The sequence below is a fragment of the Sarcophilus harrisii genome, chromosome X (assembly GCF_902635505.1).
Source record: "Sarcophilus harrisii chromosome X, mSarHar1.11, whole genome shotgun sequence".
Lineage (NCBI taxonomy): Eukaryota > Metazoa > Chordata > Mammalia > Dasyuromorphia > Dasyuridae > Sarcophilus > Sarcophilus harrisii.
The window spans coordinates 59,638,781-59,661,124 of NC_045432.1; the positions used below are offsets into that span (position 1 = coordinate 59,638,781).

Genomic DNA, 22,344 nt, shown 5'->3' on the forward strand with positions numbered 1-22,344 from the left:
GCACCTATATGTACAAAAATTTTTCTAGCAGCTCTTTTTTTGTGGTGGGAAAGAACTGGAAATTGAGAGGATGCTTGTCAATTGGGGAATAGTTGAGTAGATTGTGGCATATGATAATGAGGGAATACTACTGTGGTACAAGAAATGAGGAGAGTAGTTTCAGAAAAACTTGGAAAGATTCACACGAACTGATGCAAAGTTAAGTGAGAAGAATCAGGAGAACTGTGCACACAGTAATATTGTACGATGATCAACTGTGAGTGACTTAGCCGTTCTTGGCATTCAATGATCCAAGGCAATTCTGGAGGACTTATGAAGTAAAAATGTTATTTACCCTTCAGAGAAAAAACTGATGGAGTCTGAATGCAGATCAAAGCATACTTTTAAAAAATTCTTTATTTTTCTTAGGGTATTTTTTGATCTGTTTTCTTTTATAACATGGATAATATGGAGATATTTTACATGACTTAACACATAGGGTCCATATAAAATTGCTTACCTTCTCTCAAGAAGAAGACAGGGGAAGGAGGCAGGGAGAAAATATGAAATTCAAAAAAAATTTTTAATGAATGTTAAAAATTGTTATTACATGGAATTGGACATTTTTTACAATTTTCACCAAAAAGGGAACACAATTTAAATAGAATGAAGGACGTAGGATCTGATTTAAAGAGAATTGGTGTTTTGGGTAAATATATGTCTAAAAAGTTAAGAAGACAGAGAGATCAAAGAGCATTTTTAACAAGGGGCATGGATGACTTAGGTTGTTGGATTCCAATCCTTACTAATCCAATGAGTCCTATCAACAGTATTAAAGTCATGCTTAGTACAAATCCCTAAAGTCAAATCTAACACTGAAGGGAAGAATCAAAGCCTCTGTGACTCACCTCAGTTGCTTTTGATTAAAGCGGCTGTATAAAGGGTTACTACCTCAAGACTTTGTTATGTGCTCTCCAATCCCATTTGTAGCATTTTCACAATGGAGCGTTCCAAGCAAAACCTAAATCAAGACTCAGCAACCCAAAGTTTCTTGGAATCGCTCCTACACCGATCTGATTCATAGCTTTGGCCAGATTTCTGCTTAGGTTCAGTATCTAACAAGTCACACCTACACAATGCCTACACAAATGATGAAATACTGATAACCAAGCATATTCTCATACTGACATATACACATGACATATACAGGAGGCAAAAATGAAACCACCCCCATAATAGTTCAACTTCCAAGACAGCAACAGAAATGAAGCAGGCATCAGATGGACTTAACAATTATTCCTAGGGCCTATCCTGTTCAATCTGCTCTCTTCTGTATGCGTCTATGTTCCGCCTCCCTTGCATACAGCAGTTGTCTTTAAGACAGTTACAAAACCTGTTCTTGCCTGAAGACAATTCCAAATCTTGAAAGGTAGCAATTCACAAGTTTAGTTCTGTATAACGCAATGCTAAATTAAATTTCCTTTTCTAAGAATTTAAAAGAGGATTCTTCGTGTATCATGAAAGAAGTACTGGTCCATTATTGATACAAAAACCTTCAAATACTTAAAACGATAATTGTTCCTATGAAATTCTAAAGTTCCAAGTAAGACTCTTGAGGGTAGGAGTGGCAATGTTTTTAATACCAGCAGTGGGGGAAGGAAGGAAGAGGTGAGAATATTAAGAAGTAAAAGTTAGAATTAAATCATGTGGGTGAATAAGAATAATGAATACTTTTTTTTAGAGCAGCTGAAACTGTCAAAGTCTGTCCATCATAAGTGCAGTTTAAGAAAGGGCCAACTGCAGGACACATTTAAATGATGTTTTTTATAACAATCATTTGTGAACCAAAGTGCTTATAAAGCATGAGGTTTTAATCTTTTTGAAAGTTCATTTTTAAATTAAAGTTAAAAGCTTTAGATTTACAAAAGCGGCATATTAACACCTATAATTCAGGCCAAGAAGTGTACTCTACACATTACTTCTATTGAAACACAAAGAACCCGCTCTCCTTTTTGACTAGTATGTTGATAAACTGGATTGGAATCACAATTCCATATTTTGGTCTTGAATTAAGATTTTAAAAGGCTTCACTGATAAATCCTACACCAAAATGGCTTTAAACAAAATGCCTCTTCTCCAAAGTAACTAATGATCTTTTACTTGCCACATCTATCCTCTGACGTTTTCTCAGTCATTATCCTTCTTGACCTAACTTTAGCCTCTAATAGTGTTGCTCACTCTCTTCTCCCTAGAATTCTCTCTCTATGCTATTTTATAGTTTACTACGTGATTTTCAATATTTATCTCTATGCAGATATGTCTCACATCTACTTTTCTAACCCTAACCACTTTCCTCACCTCTCGTTTTGAACATCTAACTGCCTATTAGCCATATTTAAACAGACTTGTACAAAACTGAACTAATCTCCTTTCTCCTCAAACCTTCTCCTCTTCCTAAAAATTCCCTATTATTTTTCAGAGTATAACCATCCTCCCAGTCACCTACATTCATAAGCCAGGTATCATCCTAGATTCCCTATTCCCTCTCACCTCCTATATCCAATCTAATGAAAAGCCCTGTTAATTTTATCTTTGTAATATCTTTCATAAACGATCCCCTTTCTCCTCTGACAATGCCAAATGCAGTATCAGATGCGGACAACATCACCTCATGACTGGGCTAATGCAATAGCCTGCTGGTTGGTATCTCTCTCTTCCCACTGTGGTCCGTCCTAGATTCCACTTTCAAACTGAACTTCCTAAGATGCACATCTGTCCATATCACCACCTATTTAACAAACTCAAGTGGCTCCCCACCGTCTATCTCACGGATCAAATATAAAATCCTCCTGACTTCCTTGGCTTCAAATCACAGAAAAAAAAAATCCCACCTTCTTTAAGAAACTTTAATACTAGTGCCTTCCCTCTGAGATTATCTCCAATTTATCCTATATATATCATTTGCTCAGAGTTCTCTATATATCACCTCTCCCATAACATTCTGAGCTACTGAAAGGTGAAAACTGTTTTTATTTTTCTTTGTATTCCCAGCACTTATTCAAGTAATAGAGAATCACTGGAGTTTATTGAACAGGGGTGGTGACATGGTCAGACTTGCCCTTTATGAAGATCAATAAGAGCTGAGTGGAGAATGGAACGGAGTAGGGGGAGAACTGAGTTTTCCCAATAGTTCTTAACAAAAACTTCCCATAGAAATTATGTTTTTGGTTACTTTGAATACAGGGTGACCAAATTTCATTATTTGTGTGACCTTTATCTAATCTACTTCTCTGCTTTTTTGATTCATCTGATGCATAGGAAATTCTGTTCTAGCCTCTTATTTTTATTCCTGAGCTTTCTCTTCTAACCAATTTCCAAGTTATTGCCTCTGTAGACCTTTGTCCCTTTTTTCTCTTATGATTCACTCTTAGAAGCATCAATTCATGGAATAAAATCAATACCCTGAAACAGAAATTTCCATGTGTTACAAAAGGTGTAATTTAATTTGAATCCTCCGACCCTACTTTCTCCACGATCAGTCTCCTTTCTATTTGCCATGTGATTTCATCTCTGGGTCCACAACTCCCTGTCTTCTGAATATTGCTTACCCTAAGAAGCTTTTAATTTTCCCTGTCTTGAGGCAAGGCACTGTCCAAGGCAGCACAGCATGCCCACAAGTAGTGCTCTCTGTGTACCAACCCCTCCTAGATTAAAGCTAACAAAGGCCACAAGATAGAACATTTTACCCCAAGGGAGCACTTTTCAGTGGGATCCCTTGTTCCTTACAGACTAGAAGTCTCTGCCTCTGTTTCCTCAATTTCCATTCCTCTTTCTCCACTACCTCGCTCATTCTCTTGCAGTCTCTCTTCTTGCTAAAACTACAGATGTTATCTTTCCTTTATTTTTCACCCAAGGATTTTATAAGGGCATAGCACATTCCCTTTTGTACTTCATCTATCTTTCTCCCCATGTATATGCCCTCCTATTTAGCACTATCCCAGAAAATACTCCCTTCTCCGATAGGGAGGGTGGAATTAAGTTAACAATGCTTCTTTTCTGTCCCTTCACCATCACTTCCATTTCTCTAAATTCTGCTTTCTTTTTTTGCGCTTGTGCACTTTTTAACCCTATAAATTAGTCATGTTCTTTCTCTTATAAAAATAACAATCCTTGCACATATTTGACATATATTGGATCACTTGCTTTCTGGGGGAAGGGGACGGGGGAAGGGAGAGAGAAAAAATTTTGAAATACTGGGTTTTGCAAGGGTGAATGTTGAAGACTGTGCATATGTTTTAAAAAATAAAAAGCTTAAAAAATTTTTAAATTAAAAAAATAACAATTCTAGAAATGAGATGATTTATTTCTTTACTTATTCACAGATCATTGTATTTATTTACCATTTTTGTGTCTCTATTGTTGTAGTGTGTTAATGACTATCTTTTGTTGACAATAGAGAAGGGAACACATGAACCTTAGTCTCACTGGAATGGGCACAAAAAGAGAATACACATACTCAGCTGGGTGTAGAAATCTACCTCACCATATAGGAAAGTAGGAAGAAAAGGAGGGGAGCTGACAGAAAGGAGGGCAGTTTGGATAAGTAAAAGTCAAAAGCAAAACACTTTTGAAAATGGACAATATACAAGGATAGAGTATGATAAACAGAGAAAATAGGATGGAGGAAAATACATAGTTGATAATCATTACTGTGAAAATAAAATTGTATAGTGAGTTTCTCTGTTAGAATCAATTTCTCAAACACATAGAAAACTGAGTCAAATTTGTAGAAATAAGAGCTCTTTCTCAATTGATAAATGGTCAAAGGATATGAACAACTCTGAGCTACTACCTCACACAGGTCAAACTAATATGACAGAAAAGGAAAATATGTGTGTATTTGTGAGAGAGAGAGAGAGAGAGAGAGAGAGAGAGAGAGACAGACTGAAAGTGTGTGGATGCTAGCTGTCCACATAGGATATTTCCAAAATTTTAGCAATTTAGAGTTTTTTGATACTTTAGAATATAGGAGTCAAATTTGCAGAACCATATTAAAATGTAATTGGGAAAAGTTTAACAAAATAAACAAAAATAAAATAAAACACAAGGAACGTTAATTTGTGGTTTTCTAAATCAATACATAACCAGCAGGAATTAATTTCTATTTGGGTTTGACATCATTTCACTAAAAGGAAACTAAGACTTTTGGAACACCCAGTACATCTTAGATAATATACTCTTGTCTGAGAAATTTGGTACAAGGCATTCTGGAATATCATGTTGCTATTATATCCTCTCTTGGGATTCTACAGGGTTGTGTGCTTAATCAGACATTAGTTCAATTTCCTTTTACTTGCAATATTTGTTAAGAACATACTAATTTTTTAAAGGATTTAGTGTTTAACTTAATACTGGGGTATGGGGAATGTTTAGGGAGGACTAGGAACTTTTCAGGGCTGCTCACCCATCTTTGGTGTCCACCTTCACAAAACTCTCACCTATGGTTCCAAGCAGCTATAGCATGCCCAGTGGCCACATCCCAGTAGAATGATCTCAACAGACAGGTTAAACCAAGCTGAGGGTAACCCAAAGGCCTTCAATCTGTGAGTGAGTTAGGGGGATATCTACCTTGGGTGTGAAAACATCTCTCTCTAAATGAGTGCATAAGAAAAATTTGTTTCAATTGCTCTGAGTGAAGCAAGTATTATGGAGCTCTTAGAGTTTGGCAGACATAAAAGACACCAAGGTCCTCCACTGCAGCTCGGGCTATCAACACTAGTCCCAACTTTTGTCCTGTCACTGGACTTTGATGACTCAGGAAGAAAGAGTGAAGTTGATGGCTTTGTGCAACTCTGCCTCACTTAAATCCAATTCACATGAAAGGCTAGACACCACAAGTCCTCTTTGAAAAAGAAGTACAGAAAAACAACTTAACTTCCATACTTCTTGTCTGCTTGGATCTTACTTTTAATATTGAATTTTCTTTCTCTTGAAATATGATTTTCCAGCCTTTTTTTTCCTTTATATTTCTCTGTCACTGACTTTTTGAGTCTCCCCCTTTGATGGTCAGTATAATTTTGGGGGAACAGGTTGTGAAATTATTTGTTTCCTCCCTTGTTAGGAGATTCACTTTTTATTTCCTGTACAAGGAAGGACAGGATTGATCCTAGCTGAATTTCAGTCATCTTTCATTCAAGTTCAGTGTAAGCACTCCTACTTGCCGCCCCCCTGCTCTAGTTTCGACTCTAGTTGGGCTAAATCAGATATTTTTTTCAGGGTTAGAGAAGGCCAGAGTGGATATTGTGAGCAGGTCCCTATAGCACTTGGATACCCTGGGCAAAGTATCATTTCAGGCAGAAGGGAAGCTGATTCTTCCCCCTTTTATGGCCTCATGTGACTGGGCTGAATCACTATTTATTGCTTGTTACAATTAGATAGTGGACAAGTAAAAGGTGGGATATGCCTCCAAAGTCTATGCAACAGGGCACCTCTGTTGTACCCCCAAGTACAAACTTGTGGGTTGGTATACTTCTCTGATGGAGCATGGAAGCTGGTGGGAGAGGGGTACACAGAGAGTACCCGAAGGATCAGCGTTCTCCAGTTTTAACTCAAAAGCCTTACTAGGATTTTTGTTTGCTAGTCTATCAATTCAGCACTAATTGTTCTTGCTCTGGAGTATGGATCCTCTTTTGGGAGAATTTCTGAGAGTGAAGAAAGACCAGAGAAATTGTCTAGTTTGGCATCTTAATAGACAGGTCTGAAGGTTGTTTCTTAAGACTGGCATTTTCAGGTCTTTAAAAGTATACTTCCTGAAATAAGAACTCAAGTCTATAAAGTTGTCTTTATATAGCACACAAGTAATTGTGCACTAAACAAACCTTTAAATGACAAAGTGGAATAATTTTTCATATATAACATATATATATTATATATATAATGTATATATATAATACACATACACACACACACACACACACACACACACACACCTGTTCCCTTTCAAGTCTGAACTCTTTGAATGCAAAATTCATTTAGTTTATTACCTAGCACCTTTGACAGTGTTCTTCATACATTCTGATTAGCAAATAATATGTGAATCATTTCTGCCTTTCACAATCTGGCTCCAGCCTATATTTCCAGGCCATACAATCTAGACAAACTGGCCTGACTGCTATTTTTCATATGTCATATTCCATCTCCCACCTCTGTGACTTTGTACAGGCTGTCCTCAAGTCTAAACGGTCTATCTTAGCTCTAACTTGACAAAATCATAGCTTCCTCCAGGGCTCGGGGGAATTGCTGCCACCTAGAGGACACCTATTCAGATCTCTTCCACCCTATTTCCATTGTGCCCCCAAACCAAATAAAACTGATTTCTGTATATATGGCATTTTCTTATTCATATTCAAAAGGTTTTCTCCGTATAGAACACAGACACTTGAAGGCAAAGTTTTTTAAATATTTGTCTCTGTATCCCCTAGTGGTGTGATTGGCTCAGAGTGGAATTTGATATTTATTTGTGGAATGGGAAAAATCAACAAATTATTTGTGGGTTAACTTCTGTGATATAATTAAGGGAACAAAAGAAACAGAACAAAGAATGCACGTTAATAAGTATAGGGAGAGACACAAAGGACCATTAAAAAATTAAATGACCTAAACCAGAAGCACACAGAATGTTTTGTATGTTAGAAAGAGAAATTAGCAAAGATGGTAAGAGATCATACATAGATTAATACAAATAAGTATAAAAAGTAAGTGAAGATATAAGAAAAGAAAGAAGAGGAAAAATTACAGTGTTGTCCTTATAGGTGTGTCTTTTATGAAACTTGGAAGTAGGCTGTTCCTCTGTATTCTCTGCATAAATATATAGACTTTGCTTAAATGTCTAAAGTACAAATGAACGACACAATGATGTCCTTACCTTTCCAAATGATCCCTGACCAAGAACTTTGAGTAACTCAAACTGAGCAGGATCTGCCTTCTCACATCCTTCTTTTACATGATGGGTAATAGGAATTTCTTTAATATTTTCTTCATCCTGCTAAAGGAAATTTAAAAGACAACTTCAATTAGAATACTCTAATTAGTTTCCTACATGATGAGAAAGATTACGCCCCATCCTCCACACAAATATCAAGTTCATTTCTGTCCTATTACTAATTTGTCCAAATTTCCATGAGATCATAGGAATCAAAATATAACAAGATTCAGGAGCCAAACATAATTGCCCGATGTACAGATATGATCCCGATCTATGTTGTCCCCCTAGACTCCCTCCTTCATGCCTCACATCTTTTCCTACTGAATGGTCTCACGCAAGTGCAGCATGGATTCATGTTTCAGTATGTCTTTTTATTGATATGGCATACAGAAGCAGCAATTGAGTCTTCCCATAGAGTTTATAAGAAGTGTGATGTTGACTAGGTTAGAAATGAGCCTGTACTCTTTTTGAAGTGGCAAAGAATTGGAAATTGAGGGCATACCCATTAGTTGGGGAATAGCTGAATAAGTTGTGGTGTATGAATGTAATGGAATACTACTGTTCTATAAGAAATGATGCACAGGAAGATTTCAAAAAAGCTTGGGAAGACTTACATGAACTGATGCTGAGTGAAGTGAGCAAAACCAGGAAAATATTGTATACACAGTAACAACATTATGTGATGATCAACTATGCCAGACTTAGTTTTTCTTAGCAGCATAGTAATCCAAGACAATTCCAAAAGACTTATGATGGAAAATCCTATCCACTATGGAGACTGAATGCAGATTGAAGCATATTATTTTCATTTTTTAAATTTGTTTTTTTTCTTTTCTGTGGTTTTTTCCTTTTGTTCTGATTCTTCTTTCACAACATAACTAATATGGAAATATGTTTAATATGATTGTACATATCTAGCCCGTATTGGATTGCTTGCTCTCTGGGAAAGATAGGAGGGAAAAAAATTGGAACTCAAAAATCTTACAAAAATGAATGTCGAAAACTATCTAAAATACTAAAAGGAAGTGAGCCTGTAACTATACTTAGAGAATGGAAATAGCTGCATATTAGGAGAACTGATGCATATCGTAAACCTCAAACTTAAACAAAACAAAACATAAACCTAAAACAATCGACTCAACTGGTGAGAGAAGGAAAAACAATGGAATAGAGGAGAGATGTCAAACTTGTTGCCTGTGGCCCACGCCACTCCCCAACGTGGCCCAAACACGTTACGATAATTGGGAAATATTGAACAAAATAAATAATACAACAGGATATAGATACTGTTAATATGTGATTTTCTAAGTAAAAATGTGTTTCACAAAATTCAGTACTGCCCTCCTTTATTTAAGTTTGACACCACAGACATGAGGAACAAAAATCTGTATATGACCATCTAGTTCCAAGTTAAGACCTTTATCTCTCATGAAATTGAGTAGATAAATATTCCAGTTCCTTTTAGCTGGGTCAAGGTATAGCAGATGGCTCTCCAAGGAATATTGTATATGAAAAATAACAGGCTACTATAACTGAACTATAGAATGCATGGTATAGAGAAATACATAAAAAGATACTGAAAAGAATTTTAACTGTCCCTTCCATATTCAACACTACAATATTCTGATTCTCTGTTCTTATATACTAAATTTGGTTAAAGAAAGTTATTTGGTTCATACAATATTATAAGGACCAATAAGAATTTGGTCAGAGATTTTCCATGTAAAAATAGAGCGCAGAGTAAAATATCACAGCTTGAACTTTGAAGCCCAACCAACTCTTCTAGGACTTCCTAAAACGTGTCTGGAAAAGTTTAGATTAACTGGCCCTAAAATTTACTATCTGTAGGGCTATGGTCTAGTTACTTAATATAAATCCATGATCCTATTATTATAAATAGACAGAAAGTAAAAAGGCAAAGAGTTTACATACCCAGTTTCTAGAAAGAAATTCTATATATGGAAAATAGACTGTCCTTCCCATCATCCAGATGAGGAACTTCAGTCTTTTTTATATATTATTTTTTCCCAATTACATATAAAAACAATTTTAACATTCATTTTTTAAAATTTTGAGTTCTAAATTCTTTCCCTCCCTACCCCCTCAAAGAAAATGCAAGAAATTCGATATGTTATACATGTGCAGGCATGCAAAACATTATTTCCATATTACCCATGTTATGAAAGAAAACAGATTCCTCAAAAAACACCCCAAGAAAAATAGAATAAAAAAAATGCTTTGATCTACATTCAGACCCGATCAGTTCTTTCTCTGAAGGTAGATAGCATTTTTCATAAGTTCTTCAGAATTGTCTTGTATCACAACACTGCTAGAATAGCTAAGTAGATCCTCATACAATATTGCCATTCATATATACAATGTTCTCTTGGTTCTGCTCATTTCATTTTGTAACCACTCACATAAGTCTTTCCAGGTTTTTCTGAGGGCATTCTGCTTATCATTTCTTTACCAAAAAATATTCTATTACATTCATATACTATGAACTTATTCAGCCATTCCTCAGTCGATAGGCATCCCCTCAATTTATAATTCTTTGCCACCACATAAAGAGGTTCCCCTCCCTTTTTTTTCCTTTGGGGGATACAGACCCAGCAGTGTTATTTCTGGGTCAAAAGGTATGCAGTGTTTTATAGCCTTTTGGGCATAGTTCCAAATTACCCTCCAAAATAGTTGGATCACTTTACAACTTCCCCAACAGTGCATTAGTGTCTTAATTTTCCCACATCCCTTCCAACATTTGTCATTTTCCTTTTCTGTCATATGAGCCAATCTGATATGTGTAGGATGGTACCTCAGAGGTATTTTAATTTACATTTCTTTAATCAACAGTAATTTGGAGCATTTTTAAAAAATAAGATTGCAGATAGGTTTAGTTACTTTTTCTGAAAACTACCTGTTTATATCTTTTGATCATTTATAAATTGGGGAATGACTTACATGTTAAAAAAAAAAAAGACTCAAATATCTTATGTTTAAGAAATGAGTTCTTTATCAGAGAAACTTGCTGTAATTTTCCTCCCACTGTTATAATTACTGTTTATTTCTTTCCATTCTATTCTCCCCTCATTAATCCTATTCTTTCTCCTTTCACCCTGTCCATCTTCAAAAGTGTTTTGTCTATACTTTCTCTCCAAATCTGTCCTCCCTTTTATTTCCCCCTTTCTCTTATCCCTTTCCCCTCCTACTTTACTGTAGGGTAAGATAGATATCTATATCCTATTGAATGTATATATAATTCCCTCTTTAAGCCAATTCCAATGAAAGTAATATTGAAGCAACCCCCCCCCCACTTCCCTCACTTTCCCCTCTAATGTAAAGGCACTTTCACACCTCTTTCATGTGAGATAATGTATTCCATTCTACATCTCCCTTCCCCTTTCTCCCAGTGCATTCCTCTTTCTAGTCCCTTACTTTTGTTTTTATATATACTATCAAATCATAGTAATCTGAGTTATGTCCTCTGTCTATGTACACTCCTAAGTGCCTTAATAATGATAAAACTCTTACAAGTATCATCTTCCCAGGTAGGAATGTAAACATTACAGAGTCCTTTATGACTGCATTTTTTTCTTTATCTTTTTTATGCTCCTCTTGAATCTTCTATTTGAAAGTCAAATTTTTTATTCAGCTCTGGTCTTTTCATAGAAAATGTCTGAAAATCCTTTGTCACAATACCCATTTTCCCCCTGAAGCTTTGATTGTTTGTAATTCTAGTTCCTTTGCTCTCTAGAATATCATATTCCAAGCTCTATGGTCCTTTAATGTAGAAGATGCTAAACCTTGTATTATCCTGACTATGGCTCTACTATACTTGAATTGTTTCTTTCGGGCTCCTTGAAATATTTTCTTCCTGACCCAGGAGCTTTAGAATTTGACTGTAATATTCCTAAGAGTTGTCATTGGGGGATCTCTTTCAGGAAGTGATTGGTAAGATTCTTTTGATTTCTATTTTACTCCCAGATTCTAGAATATCAATTTTTCTTAATTTCTTCAAAGATTATATTTAGTCTTGTTTTTAAAAAGTTCAATAATTCTTAAATTATCCCTTTATGATCTATTTTCCATGTCAGCTATTTTTCCAATGAGATATTTCAGCTTTTCTTCTATTTTTTCATCCTTTTGATTTTATTTGTTCTTGATGTTTCATGGAGTCATTAGCTTCCACTTGCCCAACTCTAATTTTTTTTGATGTATTGATAACTGTGATTATAGTTTTTATTAAGGGTTTTTTAAGTTCAAATTTTCTTTTTTAAATAACTTTTTATTGACAGAACATATGCATGGGTAATTTTTTTACAACATTATCCTTTGCACTCACTTCTGTTCCTCCCTCCACCCCCTCCCCTAGATGGCAGGCAGTCTTATACATGTTAAATATGTTACAGTATATTCAGGGGTCCTCAAACTATGGCCTGCAGGCCAGATGCGGCAGCTGAGGGATGATTATCCCCCTCTCCAGGGCTATGAAGTTTCTAAAGGCCCACAAAACAAACTTTTTGTTTTTACTATAGTCCGGCCCTCCAACAGTCTGAGGGACAGTGAACTGGCCCTCTATTTAAAAAGTTTGAGGACCCCTGTCCTAGATATAATATATGTGTGCAGAACCATATAATTCTCTTCCACTTTTAATTTTTAAGTAATTATTTTCTTCAGTGAGCTTTTCCACCTCGTCTTTCATTTGGCCAATTCTACTTTTTAAGCAGTTCTTGTTTTCGGTGAATTTTTGTACATCTTTTTCCAACTTAGACTGATATTCAAAGCTTTGCACAACATTATACAAACCTCTTTCCAAGCTAACTTCACATCACTCCTCCTCGTACACTTTATTTTTCTACCAAATTGGTCTACTTGTTCCCTGTAAATGGAATTTACACTTCTCTGTCTATGCCCAGGCTGTCTCCCATGCCTAGAATTTTCTCTCTCCTCATTTTGTCTCCATCTTTTATAATCAAGACTATGCTCAAAGGCTTCCTACTCAAAAGGAATAAACATCCCTTATTTCCCCCAACTGTTAAGTGAGTACCTTTCCCTGACAACAAAATTACTTTGTATATCGTTTTTGTCACCTATTTGTGTATGTGTTGCTTTCCTTCAGTAGAATATAAGTTCCCTCAGGGTAAATAGTGTTCCCCACCAAATGTCTAGCACAGTACTCTGTACACAGGATATATTTAATAAATGTTTTCTGAATTTAAAATTTAAAAATAAGTTCTTACAAATTTAGTGCACTGAACCGGGAGAACATTATGCACAATAACAGCAAGATTTTGTGACTTAGCTCTTTTCATCAATACAGTGATACAAGACAATTCTAATGACTTTGGGATAGAAAATGCCATTTATACCCAGAGAGAGAACTATGGAGACTCAATGTGGATCGAAGCATAATATTTTCACCTTTTTCTGTTTGTTTCTTTTTATTTTCTTGTGTTTTTTTTCCTTTCTGGTCTGATTTTTCTTATACAACACGACAAATATAGAAATATGTTTAAAAAGATTGTCCATCTCTATCCTATATCAGATTACTTGCTGTCTTGGGAAGGGGGCAACTGGGGAAGGGAGGGAGAGAAAAATTGGAACACAAAAACAGAAAAGAATGTTGAAAACTATCTGTACATTTGTTTGGAAAAACAAAATACTATTGGGGGAAAAATTAATGTGCCTAAGATAAGAAGGGAAGCAATCAAATGCAAAAGAAGAAAATCTTTCTATCAAATTTCTGTTAAGGACTTGGTATCCAAGATATCTGTGTGTGTGTGCGTGTGTGTGTGTGTGTATGTACATATAAAACCAAAAGCCATTCTCTAATAAATAATCAAAGGATATGAGCAAATGGGTCTCAAAAAAATTTCACATTATTAATAACCATATGAAAGAATGCTCCAAATTACTAATAAGAGAAATGCAAATAAAAAAAATTCTAAGGTGTCACCTTACACATAAACAAGTAAGGTTGATAAAAAGATGGAAAGAGTCAATGTTAGTAGAGTTGTGGCAAGACAGACACATTAATCCATTGCTGGTAAGGCTGTGAATCCATACAAGTTTGGAAAGCAAAATGAAATTATGCAAATAAAGTGAATAAGCTGTCCATATACTTTGGTTCAAATTTCATTAGTAAGCTTTTACCCTAAAACGATCATTGTTATGAAGAAAATATACACCAAAAAATTTATAACATCACTTTTTGTGATAGCAAAGAATTGGAAACAAAGTAGATTCTCATCAATTGGGGAATGGCTATACAAACTGTGGTATGAGAATATAAGACTATTACTGTCATAAAAATTATGAATATTATAAATACAGAGAAACATAGAATGGTTTACATGACTAAATGTATAGTGAAGTAGCCAGAGCCAAGAAAATAGCATTCATAACAATTAAAACAATGTAAATAGAAAACACACACACATAAATCAAAAGTATATGTTGCAAAAATACAAACAGTAAGTGTGGCCCCAAATAGACATGAGAATAAATTCCCATGAACTTCCTTTGTAAAGATGGGAAGCCTACTGGTTTGAAACAATGCATATATTTTCATACCTTTTCAAATTACTGATCAGTTTTGCAAATTTTTTCTCTTCTTTTTCTTTAAAATAAATATTCTTTGTTATATGGAATAATTTTCTAGAGGAGAAAGAGGGAGGATATTGGAGAAAAATTGGGTAATATAAAAAAATCCACAAATTTTTATTTTAAAACAAGTTCTTTGTTAATAGCGGACAAAAAAGGGAATAGGTATATTAGACATACTAACAAAATTCGGAATTCATAAAGCTAAAATCAATCAGTAACATGTCCTTGAGTTCAAGGTAAGTTTTCTCTTAAATTAGCTACCATGATTTATATATACATGTACATACACAGTATACAGGCACTAAAAAGACTTGAAGCATAATAATGGAGATAATATAACTTAGAGACATAAAAATAAATGCCCATTTAGGACTAGAAAATGTTGTCTCTTAACCTGTGATTCACAACAGAATAACAGGTTCTCTAAGGATAAAGGGAGATCTCTAGTCATTTAGTCAAAACCCCTCACTTCAGAGAAGTTGAAAACCAGAAATTTTAATGCAGTTAATTGCTTACAGCCCCATATGTGAGGAATAGTAATTGTATATTTGAATCTAGAAAGTGTTCGAAGTCCAGTTCTCTTTTCAGTGTACCATACTGCATTACGATACAAGTTTCTCACTAGAAGAAATTTTTTAAATTCTAAATTTCACAGAATTCATTTCTAACATGACAGTTGTTTTAAAAAATAACCTACAGAAAAATTGCCATTTTTACCATTTCATCCTATTGACATAATAATGCACCCAAACCCAAAAGTGGTATAGTATCAATAAATGAAAATATTCCAAGGAAGTTCTTTTTCACATTTATAAATAAGGGATAGGTTAGATGAACTTGACGACCTTTATTAAGCAGCTAATATGTGCAAAGCATTCTGCCAAGAACCTGAAATGAAAAACAGTGTCTGCTCTCAAGAAATTTATGGTCCAAAATGCAAATAACAGAAAAAGGACACATTTTAAAAGGGGCTTTGTACCTCAATCTCCATAAGTATGTGTGTGTATGTGTATATATATATATATATGTGTGTGTGTGTGTGTGTGTGTGTGTACATATATATATAAATGAAAATATTCAAAAAATTATTTCCAACTAAAAAGCTGCCAAAATATCAGTTAACTAAGTGGCAAAACTGCAATATGGCTGTTGAAGTCTTTCATAATAATATTCAAAAAGTCTATGGGATGGGGATATTATTTAGGGTAGAGAGGAATCCTTTCTTTATAAGTAATCATCTCATCAGAGGTGCCAAGCTTAGAGCCATAAAACATCCAAAGAACATCCCGAATGAGATTAAAACGGAAATGGAAAATGTTTAAGAAAATACAAAAACGAGTTAAATTCTCTTTATTTTATGTTCTCTAAATATGGGTATGTTTTGGTAGGTCAGTTTGTTTGTATGTATGTGTGTGCATGTATATACATATACAAAGATATATAATATGTACATATATATATATATATATATATATATATATATATATATATAAAATTCTTTTTTATCTTTCCGCTAGATTCCAATTCTTAGAGAGCATTAAAGTTTCTGTAATTTAATTTACTTTTCTTTTATGAATTTACATCCCATGTTGTTTGGTTTATACATGTATAGTATTGATTGGGGGTGGGGAAGAAAGGGTCAATAAGCTTAGGACTTTCCTATATATCACATAATAGGACATGGATACCAATGAAACATATGGGTTTTCCATGATCTCTTGTTCTGGCTATGTGACTGGCTCACAACCTTTTCCAAACATAAATCATCTCTCATGTTCTTCTCCTAACAGGGCACAGCCTCCTCACAACCACTGTGTGCTTTTCCATTGCCCTTTAGGTGATTCAGTCTTAATTCTTTGAAGACTTATAATAGTCTATGACTTTCAGCCAAAAAATATCACTAGAAGATTATTAATGTTAAAAAGATGAACTTCCCTTTCAAGGAGAAGCTTGGAGTCATTAAGAACACAATTTCCCAAATGCACTCTAACCTACTTTCCTCCTATTTATTTCCACATCAGTAATCAGTTATTTTGTTAGATATGTTAGATATATACACTTTCATTTGGGATCTATTTGGTGTTCACCATATCGAACACCTGCAGTCTCCTCTTGAAGAAAAGTACTCATGCATAGGCAGGAAGCATCTGGATATTCTAGCCATCTTTTGTGTCTCTCATTACTTTCTCCTGACCCATGTTTTCTAACACATTTTTGCCATTTTTCTCTAAGCCCACCTTTGCACTGAAATCACCAAGCGTTAAAGTACATGTTGATTTAATTTAGAGGATCTTCCCAAGTCCTGTGTAGAATTTCCCTAACTTCTTTATTCTCTGTAATGTACGCTGGCACAAAAGTTCCAATCTCTTTCATGATAAGCATTTGCAAAAATGCAACCAAGAGCACTGCAATACAACCAAGTTTCTTAATGCCTTTGGACAAGATAAAACCAACTCCATTAACTTTTATTTCCCTCTCTAAAGAGGCCCTCTGAACAACTGTTCTATTTAGTTCTAACTTCCTTTATCTAGTCTTTGGATTTCAGAGAGAATGGCAATACTGATATGATTTTGTTTCTCCACTAATATATCTATTCAGTCACTGGATAAGTAGCTCATATTTAGAGTACTAAGAGCTCAATAAATCTTTATATATAGTTTAAAATAGTATGATTCTTAAGACACATTACTCCTATTCTACTGACCTGCACCTGGTATTACAGAAATGGAAGGGGGCTAAACAGAAAACAGGGCCATTTTGTATTTTTCGCTCATGGGTCGCCATCAAAAATTCATCACCAAGCAGTCAGCCTACTGGTAAGAGCTTCTCTGTACTTAGCTAAGCTGGTCCTCAAAAACTAGTCTGTTTGTTGGGACTGTACCCAGAGTCATTTCAGCAGGGTCAAGTCTGCTAGACTGTGCTTTGCAGGCATATATCCATATAATATGCTGAAAACTTCCACATTTAATGGATTTGGTAGATGTTACCCAAAGATAGGGTGTTAGAGATTTTTCAGGTTCTTAGGGTATCTCAGGGTAACAGATACTATATTCACTTTCTACATGATGGCATCTCAAAGGTAATAAAACTACCTGCATCACTATCACAAGACAACTTTCTCCAACACTGCCAGCTCCACACCACCTCCCAAAAAGTTCTGACCCAAGAAAACTTGGTGGAAGTTAGCTATATGCCTGAAACTGATAATTCCAACTGAATTTCTAGATGAAGACATCTAATTAATCTAGCAGCTACCTAGAAAATATTATTCAGTATGCAAAAATGTGAGAATCAACTTTTCAGGACCTCATCATTCACACAGACCCTGCAAGCTTTCTATATTTTCTGATCCAGAACAGACTTTGCTTGCCTCCTCTGTGGTCTGAGCAATAGTAGAATGCTACTAAAACTCAACCTCTATCAGCTACCTGGGAAGCTCTGCTGGTTCAGAGAGACAGAACCGTAAGCTCTCTGCAGACCAAACTAGATGCTGATACTGAGACCCCCATTCTGCTCATGACAGCTAAACTGCTGACCTCTGGACTCTCTCCCCAAGGCCTTCTTACCACTGCATCAGTGCAACATCACTGCAGGTGTGTCCTCTTCTCAATCTGCCTTGGAACTAAGACCTAAAACCGGGTAGTGGGTGACAGATCTGTTCACTGACATGTGTCCCAATTCCAGTGCACAGTATGGCTCTGAGGCCTTCTCTGGCTCTGGCTCTGGTCCATAGCCTCTCTCCTTTGCCTCTAGCATGCTGTTGGGACAATGAGCCCTTGGCCTGACCCTCTCTCTAGTGTCTGCAGACTTCTTTATCTCCTCATGCAGCTCTTGACTGGAAAAAGTTATTCACTATGACTTTTTCTGGATTTCCCCCCTCAGGATTCAATCCAGTGAACTTTTTAGGCAGTGAGAGGAATTTGTCTTTTTTTTTTGAGGAGGCAGGGAAGGATGGGGCTTTCTGCTACTCAACTATCACTGTACATATGCAGACACTAAATCTCATAAGAGGCAAATGACTTGGAACAGCCTCTTAAGTGTTCTCTCCATCTCTAGTCTTCCATCACCAGTCCATCCTCCACTCAGATGCCATCGTGATTTTTCGTAAGTGTAGATCTGACTATGTTACTTATTCTACTCAATCAACTTTAGTGACTCCCTACTACCTCTAAAATAAAACATAAACTCTTCCATTTACCAAAAAGTCCTTCACAACCTGGCTCCCAGTCATTTTGCCAACCTAATTTGGTTGGTAGATGTTACCCAAAGATATGGTGTTACAGATTTTTCAGATTCTTAGGAATATCTTTGAATATCTTAGAAATAATTTAGATATTACTTCCATTCTGCGATATAGTCCAACCAGCCTTCTGTCTGTTCTTGGGACATGATAGGCCAGCTCTATATGTTTGCACTGTCTATTGTTCAAGCCTGGAATGCATCACTCCTTCTCCCTATTTTCCTTCAAGTTGCAGTTCAAGGACCACTATATAAAGCCTTTCCTGATTCCTCAACAATAATAAGTTCCTTCCCTCCCAAAGTATCTTATATGTTCTTTCTATTTATTCTGCATGCACTTAGATACTTCTCTGTCTTGCTATTTAGAGTATAGCCACCTTGAGAGTAGGGATTTTCTATCTGTACTCCCAGCCCCAATGTCCTTAGTAAAAACTTAGTGCCTTTAATTGTCCAATGTTACACACATAGATAATGGCCCAGGCAGAAAGTGACGCCTAGTCCAATGTCCTATTGTATTCAATTTCATATATCAATGGATAGTCCTATAATTTTTAGTAAGTTAAATGTGCCTAATATTTTTGATCCCAATTCACTTCAGAAAAAAAATGAAATTATGAGTCCATCTACTATGATATTTAGTCCTTCATTTTTGGCAATAAGACTGACTATACAGAAACATTCAGGATGTTGCATGAAATAAGCAAGAGACCATTTTTTGATCAAATGTCTAATAATGATGCCATGGAATATTGGATAGAGACAGTTTGACTAAAATAAAAGTAGGAAGAAACCAGAACTTACAATTATTAATCTTTCAATAACTATTTTATGTTATAATATACACACTTGTTTTCATAATATAGAATAAAACTGCTTATAAACTGAATATTTTGGTGTACTTGCAGTAATGCAAATAAAGGCCTAATGCAATTTATCTTAATGTGAAAACAATGTATTACTAAATTTGAAAACAGTAAATTTTTAAAGTAATGAACATAATTCATACTAAAACTACAAGAAATTTCATTTGGTCAAGTTAGCCAAGTATGTGTCCGAAAGCAGTATTTGTGGTATGACGTGTGGTACTGACTCATAAAACTCAATATATTTCATTGTTCTTTTTCAGTTCAGTTTATTTCTTTTAAACCAAGATACCAAATACATCCTAAAACAACCATATAATTTCATGCTCTGATATGCACTATGGCATTAGGTACCAAAGAAATACAATGGTCAAGCGGTAACCCAAACTGCTTTCAAGGAATACACTGAGGTTATATTTAGCTCCTCTATCATAGTCAATTTGTTACCTCCTCTCCCCAGTCCCCTCCCTGAAGATTTACAAACTTCAGGACAAGCTTATTCAGGAACAAGAAAATTTTCTACACTCAATTAAGAAATAAAGATCTTTGAGGTTAGAATATACAAATTTCAAACTCCATAAACTAGTACTAGCATAGTATCTGTCCTAAGCTAAGGAATATAAGTGGTATTTTAAGCAGGAAACAGAAAAATATAAAGTAAATAGACTAAAACACTAGATATGAGAGACTAACAGATCAGGAAAGGAGAAAAAGAAGCAGAACAATATAGTTACTGCTCAGCAGAGTGAAATCATCACAAAAAAATGCACAGGGGGTAACAAGCCCTCCCACTCGAAAGCAACAAAGGGTCCTTCAGAAGGGATTCGTCACGTTTTGCTGTCCCTACACTTTCAACATCAAAGATACGACATATGGAATAAGAGATGTAAGCCCATTTTACTAGCAGAAGCCTCTGACACATACTGGCTGTGTGACCCTAGTCAAGTTACTGAATCTCTCGGTGCCTTCAGGCAACACTACAGTTCAGTTAAAAGCACAGGTCTAGTGCCAAAAAAGGCATAGAGAAGGTGGGCTTATCAAAAATCCAAATAAGAGCAAGGAAATAAGAATAGCAAAGGAATTGAAGTTCCAAACATTCAATTACACCATGTAGCATTTTAAACAAAACTAGCAATAAATCGGTCAACAAGCATTTATTTACCGTTTGCTATGTGCCAAGCACTCTGCTAAGTACTGGGAGTACAAAGGGAGCAGAAAGACAGTTCCTGCCTTGAAGGTGTTTAAATTCTATGAAAGAAGGCAAGATATAAAAAGGAACTAAAAAGATGGTGGGAAGCATGGCTTGAAGGTGGGAGTTGCTGAGGAGATACCTGGCCCACAACATGGCAGAGTAAGTCCCATGGAGGTGAGTGAGACAATAGTGTATCTGGAAAGGGAAGGAGACATTTTTGGCCTGGGCCTGGGACTCCTTAAAATGGGAGTCCTGAGAGGCACTAGTCAATCAGAAGATAAGACCTCAAGAGCAGAGAGTACTTCCAAAGTAAGGAGTACAGACTCAGAGCAGACCTCCAAGGTGAAAAACTTTCTATGGCATCGTACGGAAAAGTCCTGGAAAGATGAGTCAGCAGTACAGCCTGCGGATGGGCATCTTTGCCCTGGCCCTCCTTCCTTAAATCTGAGGTTCCAGGAAGAATGAGCCGATCAAAAAGGGAGGCCACAGTGTCTGGCATATAGTCAATAACTGACCACACTGAAAATGGCATAGTGAAAAAGTTGTTTCTTAGAGGATAAAAGCATGATCTTTAACAAGGGCCCCACATTTTAAGCTTCTTTAAAGTGCCTAAAGTACCTGGACCTAAAATTTTAGCCTAGGGAGTTCCCAGTCCTCACTGATGCACATCTGCAACTCTGAATGTGAAGGAGCTCTCTGAGGCCTTGGGCTGAGAAGCAACTTGCCCAGAATCCCCTAAAGCCACTATATGGCAAAGGGAAGACCTGAACTTAGCCTTTCACATTCTCAAGGTAAGTTGCTCATTTCACTACATCCCTCATTGTTGAATTCAGGTAGATTTGCCTTTTTAGAAACATACAGTTCTGGATTCCATTTAGCATTCAAATTTCTGGAGAGAAATCTAAGTTTATAATTATTAAAGCTATAAATCTATGTAGAACATTGTTTGTCAGCACGAACTGTGCTGCAGACCTGCAGAGAATATCTATCTTTGGCTGCTCTGCTCTCCAGAGCATTAGTGTTCAATTCTCTATGGCTCAAGGGGTAAGGAATCAGAGGTCCTGCAAGGACCAGGATGCACACGTATGCACGAGTATATGTTTGTATGGTCCACTTACATACCTGCCCATCTTTTTCCTTTGGGTCCAGCTTGAACTCTATCTCCTCAATAAAACTTTGCTACATGCACCTGATTGCTTCCTTCTTGAATCTGTCATCCCACTCCTGCTTACAGTATGCACAAGTGTATATTTGGTATGCAGGGGTAGGTTTTATAAAGTAAGGACCTTTGATGGTAAAACTTTGCAGTTAGCTTCACAGGCTCACACTTGGGAAATTGATTCAGAAACAAATATAACACTCACCTGGTATGAATGGAACACAACAATTTAATTGATAACTCGATCTTCTTCAGAAATTATTATGATTTTGGCATTTTGAAAACAGTCTTCCGTTAAGGCATAAAGCCTTTGACAAATAACATA

At 35.9% G+C, this 22,344-nt stretch overlaps 1 protein-coding gene across 1 annotated transcript in view; it reads right to left on the reverse strand.

The window, feature by feature from the left end:
• RPS6KA6 (ribosomal protein S6 kinase A6) overlaps positions 1–22,344 on the reverse strand; it is a 103,895-nt gene that overhangs the window by 55,544 nt on the left and 26,007 nt on the right. The window contains exon 3 of the mRNA XM_031944913.1: positions 7,904–8,023. Within this exon, the coding sequence (XP_031800773.1) occupies positions 7,904–8,023 (120 nt within the window). The remainder of the gene's footprint in view (positions 1–7,903; positions 8,024–22,344) is intronic.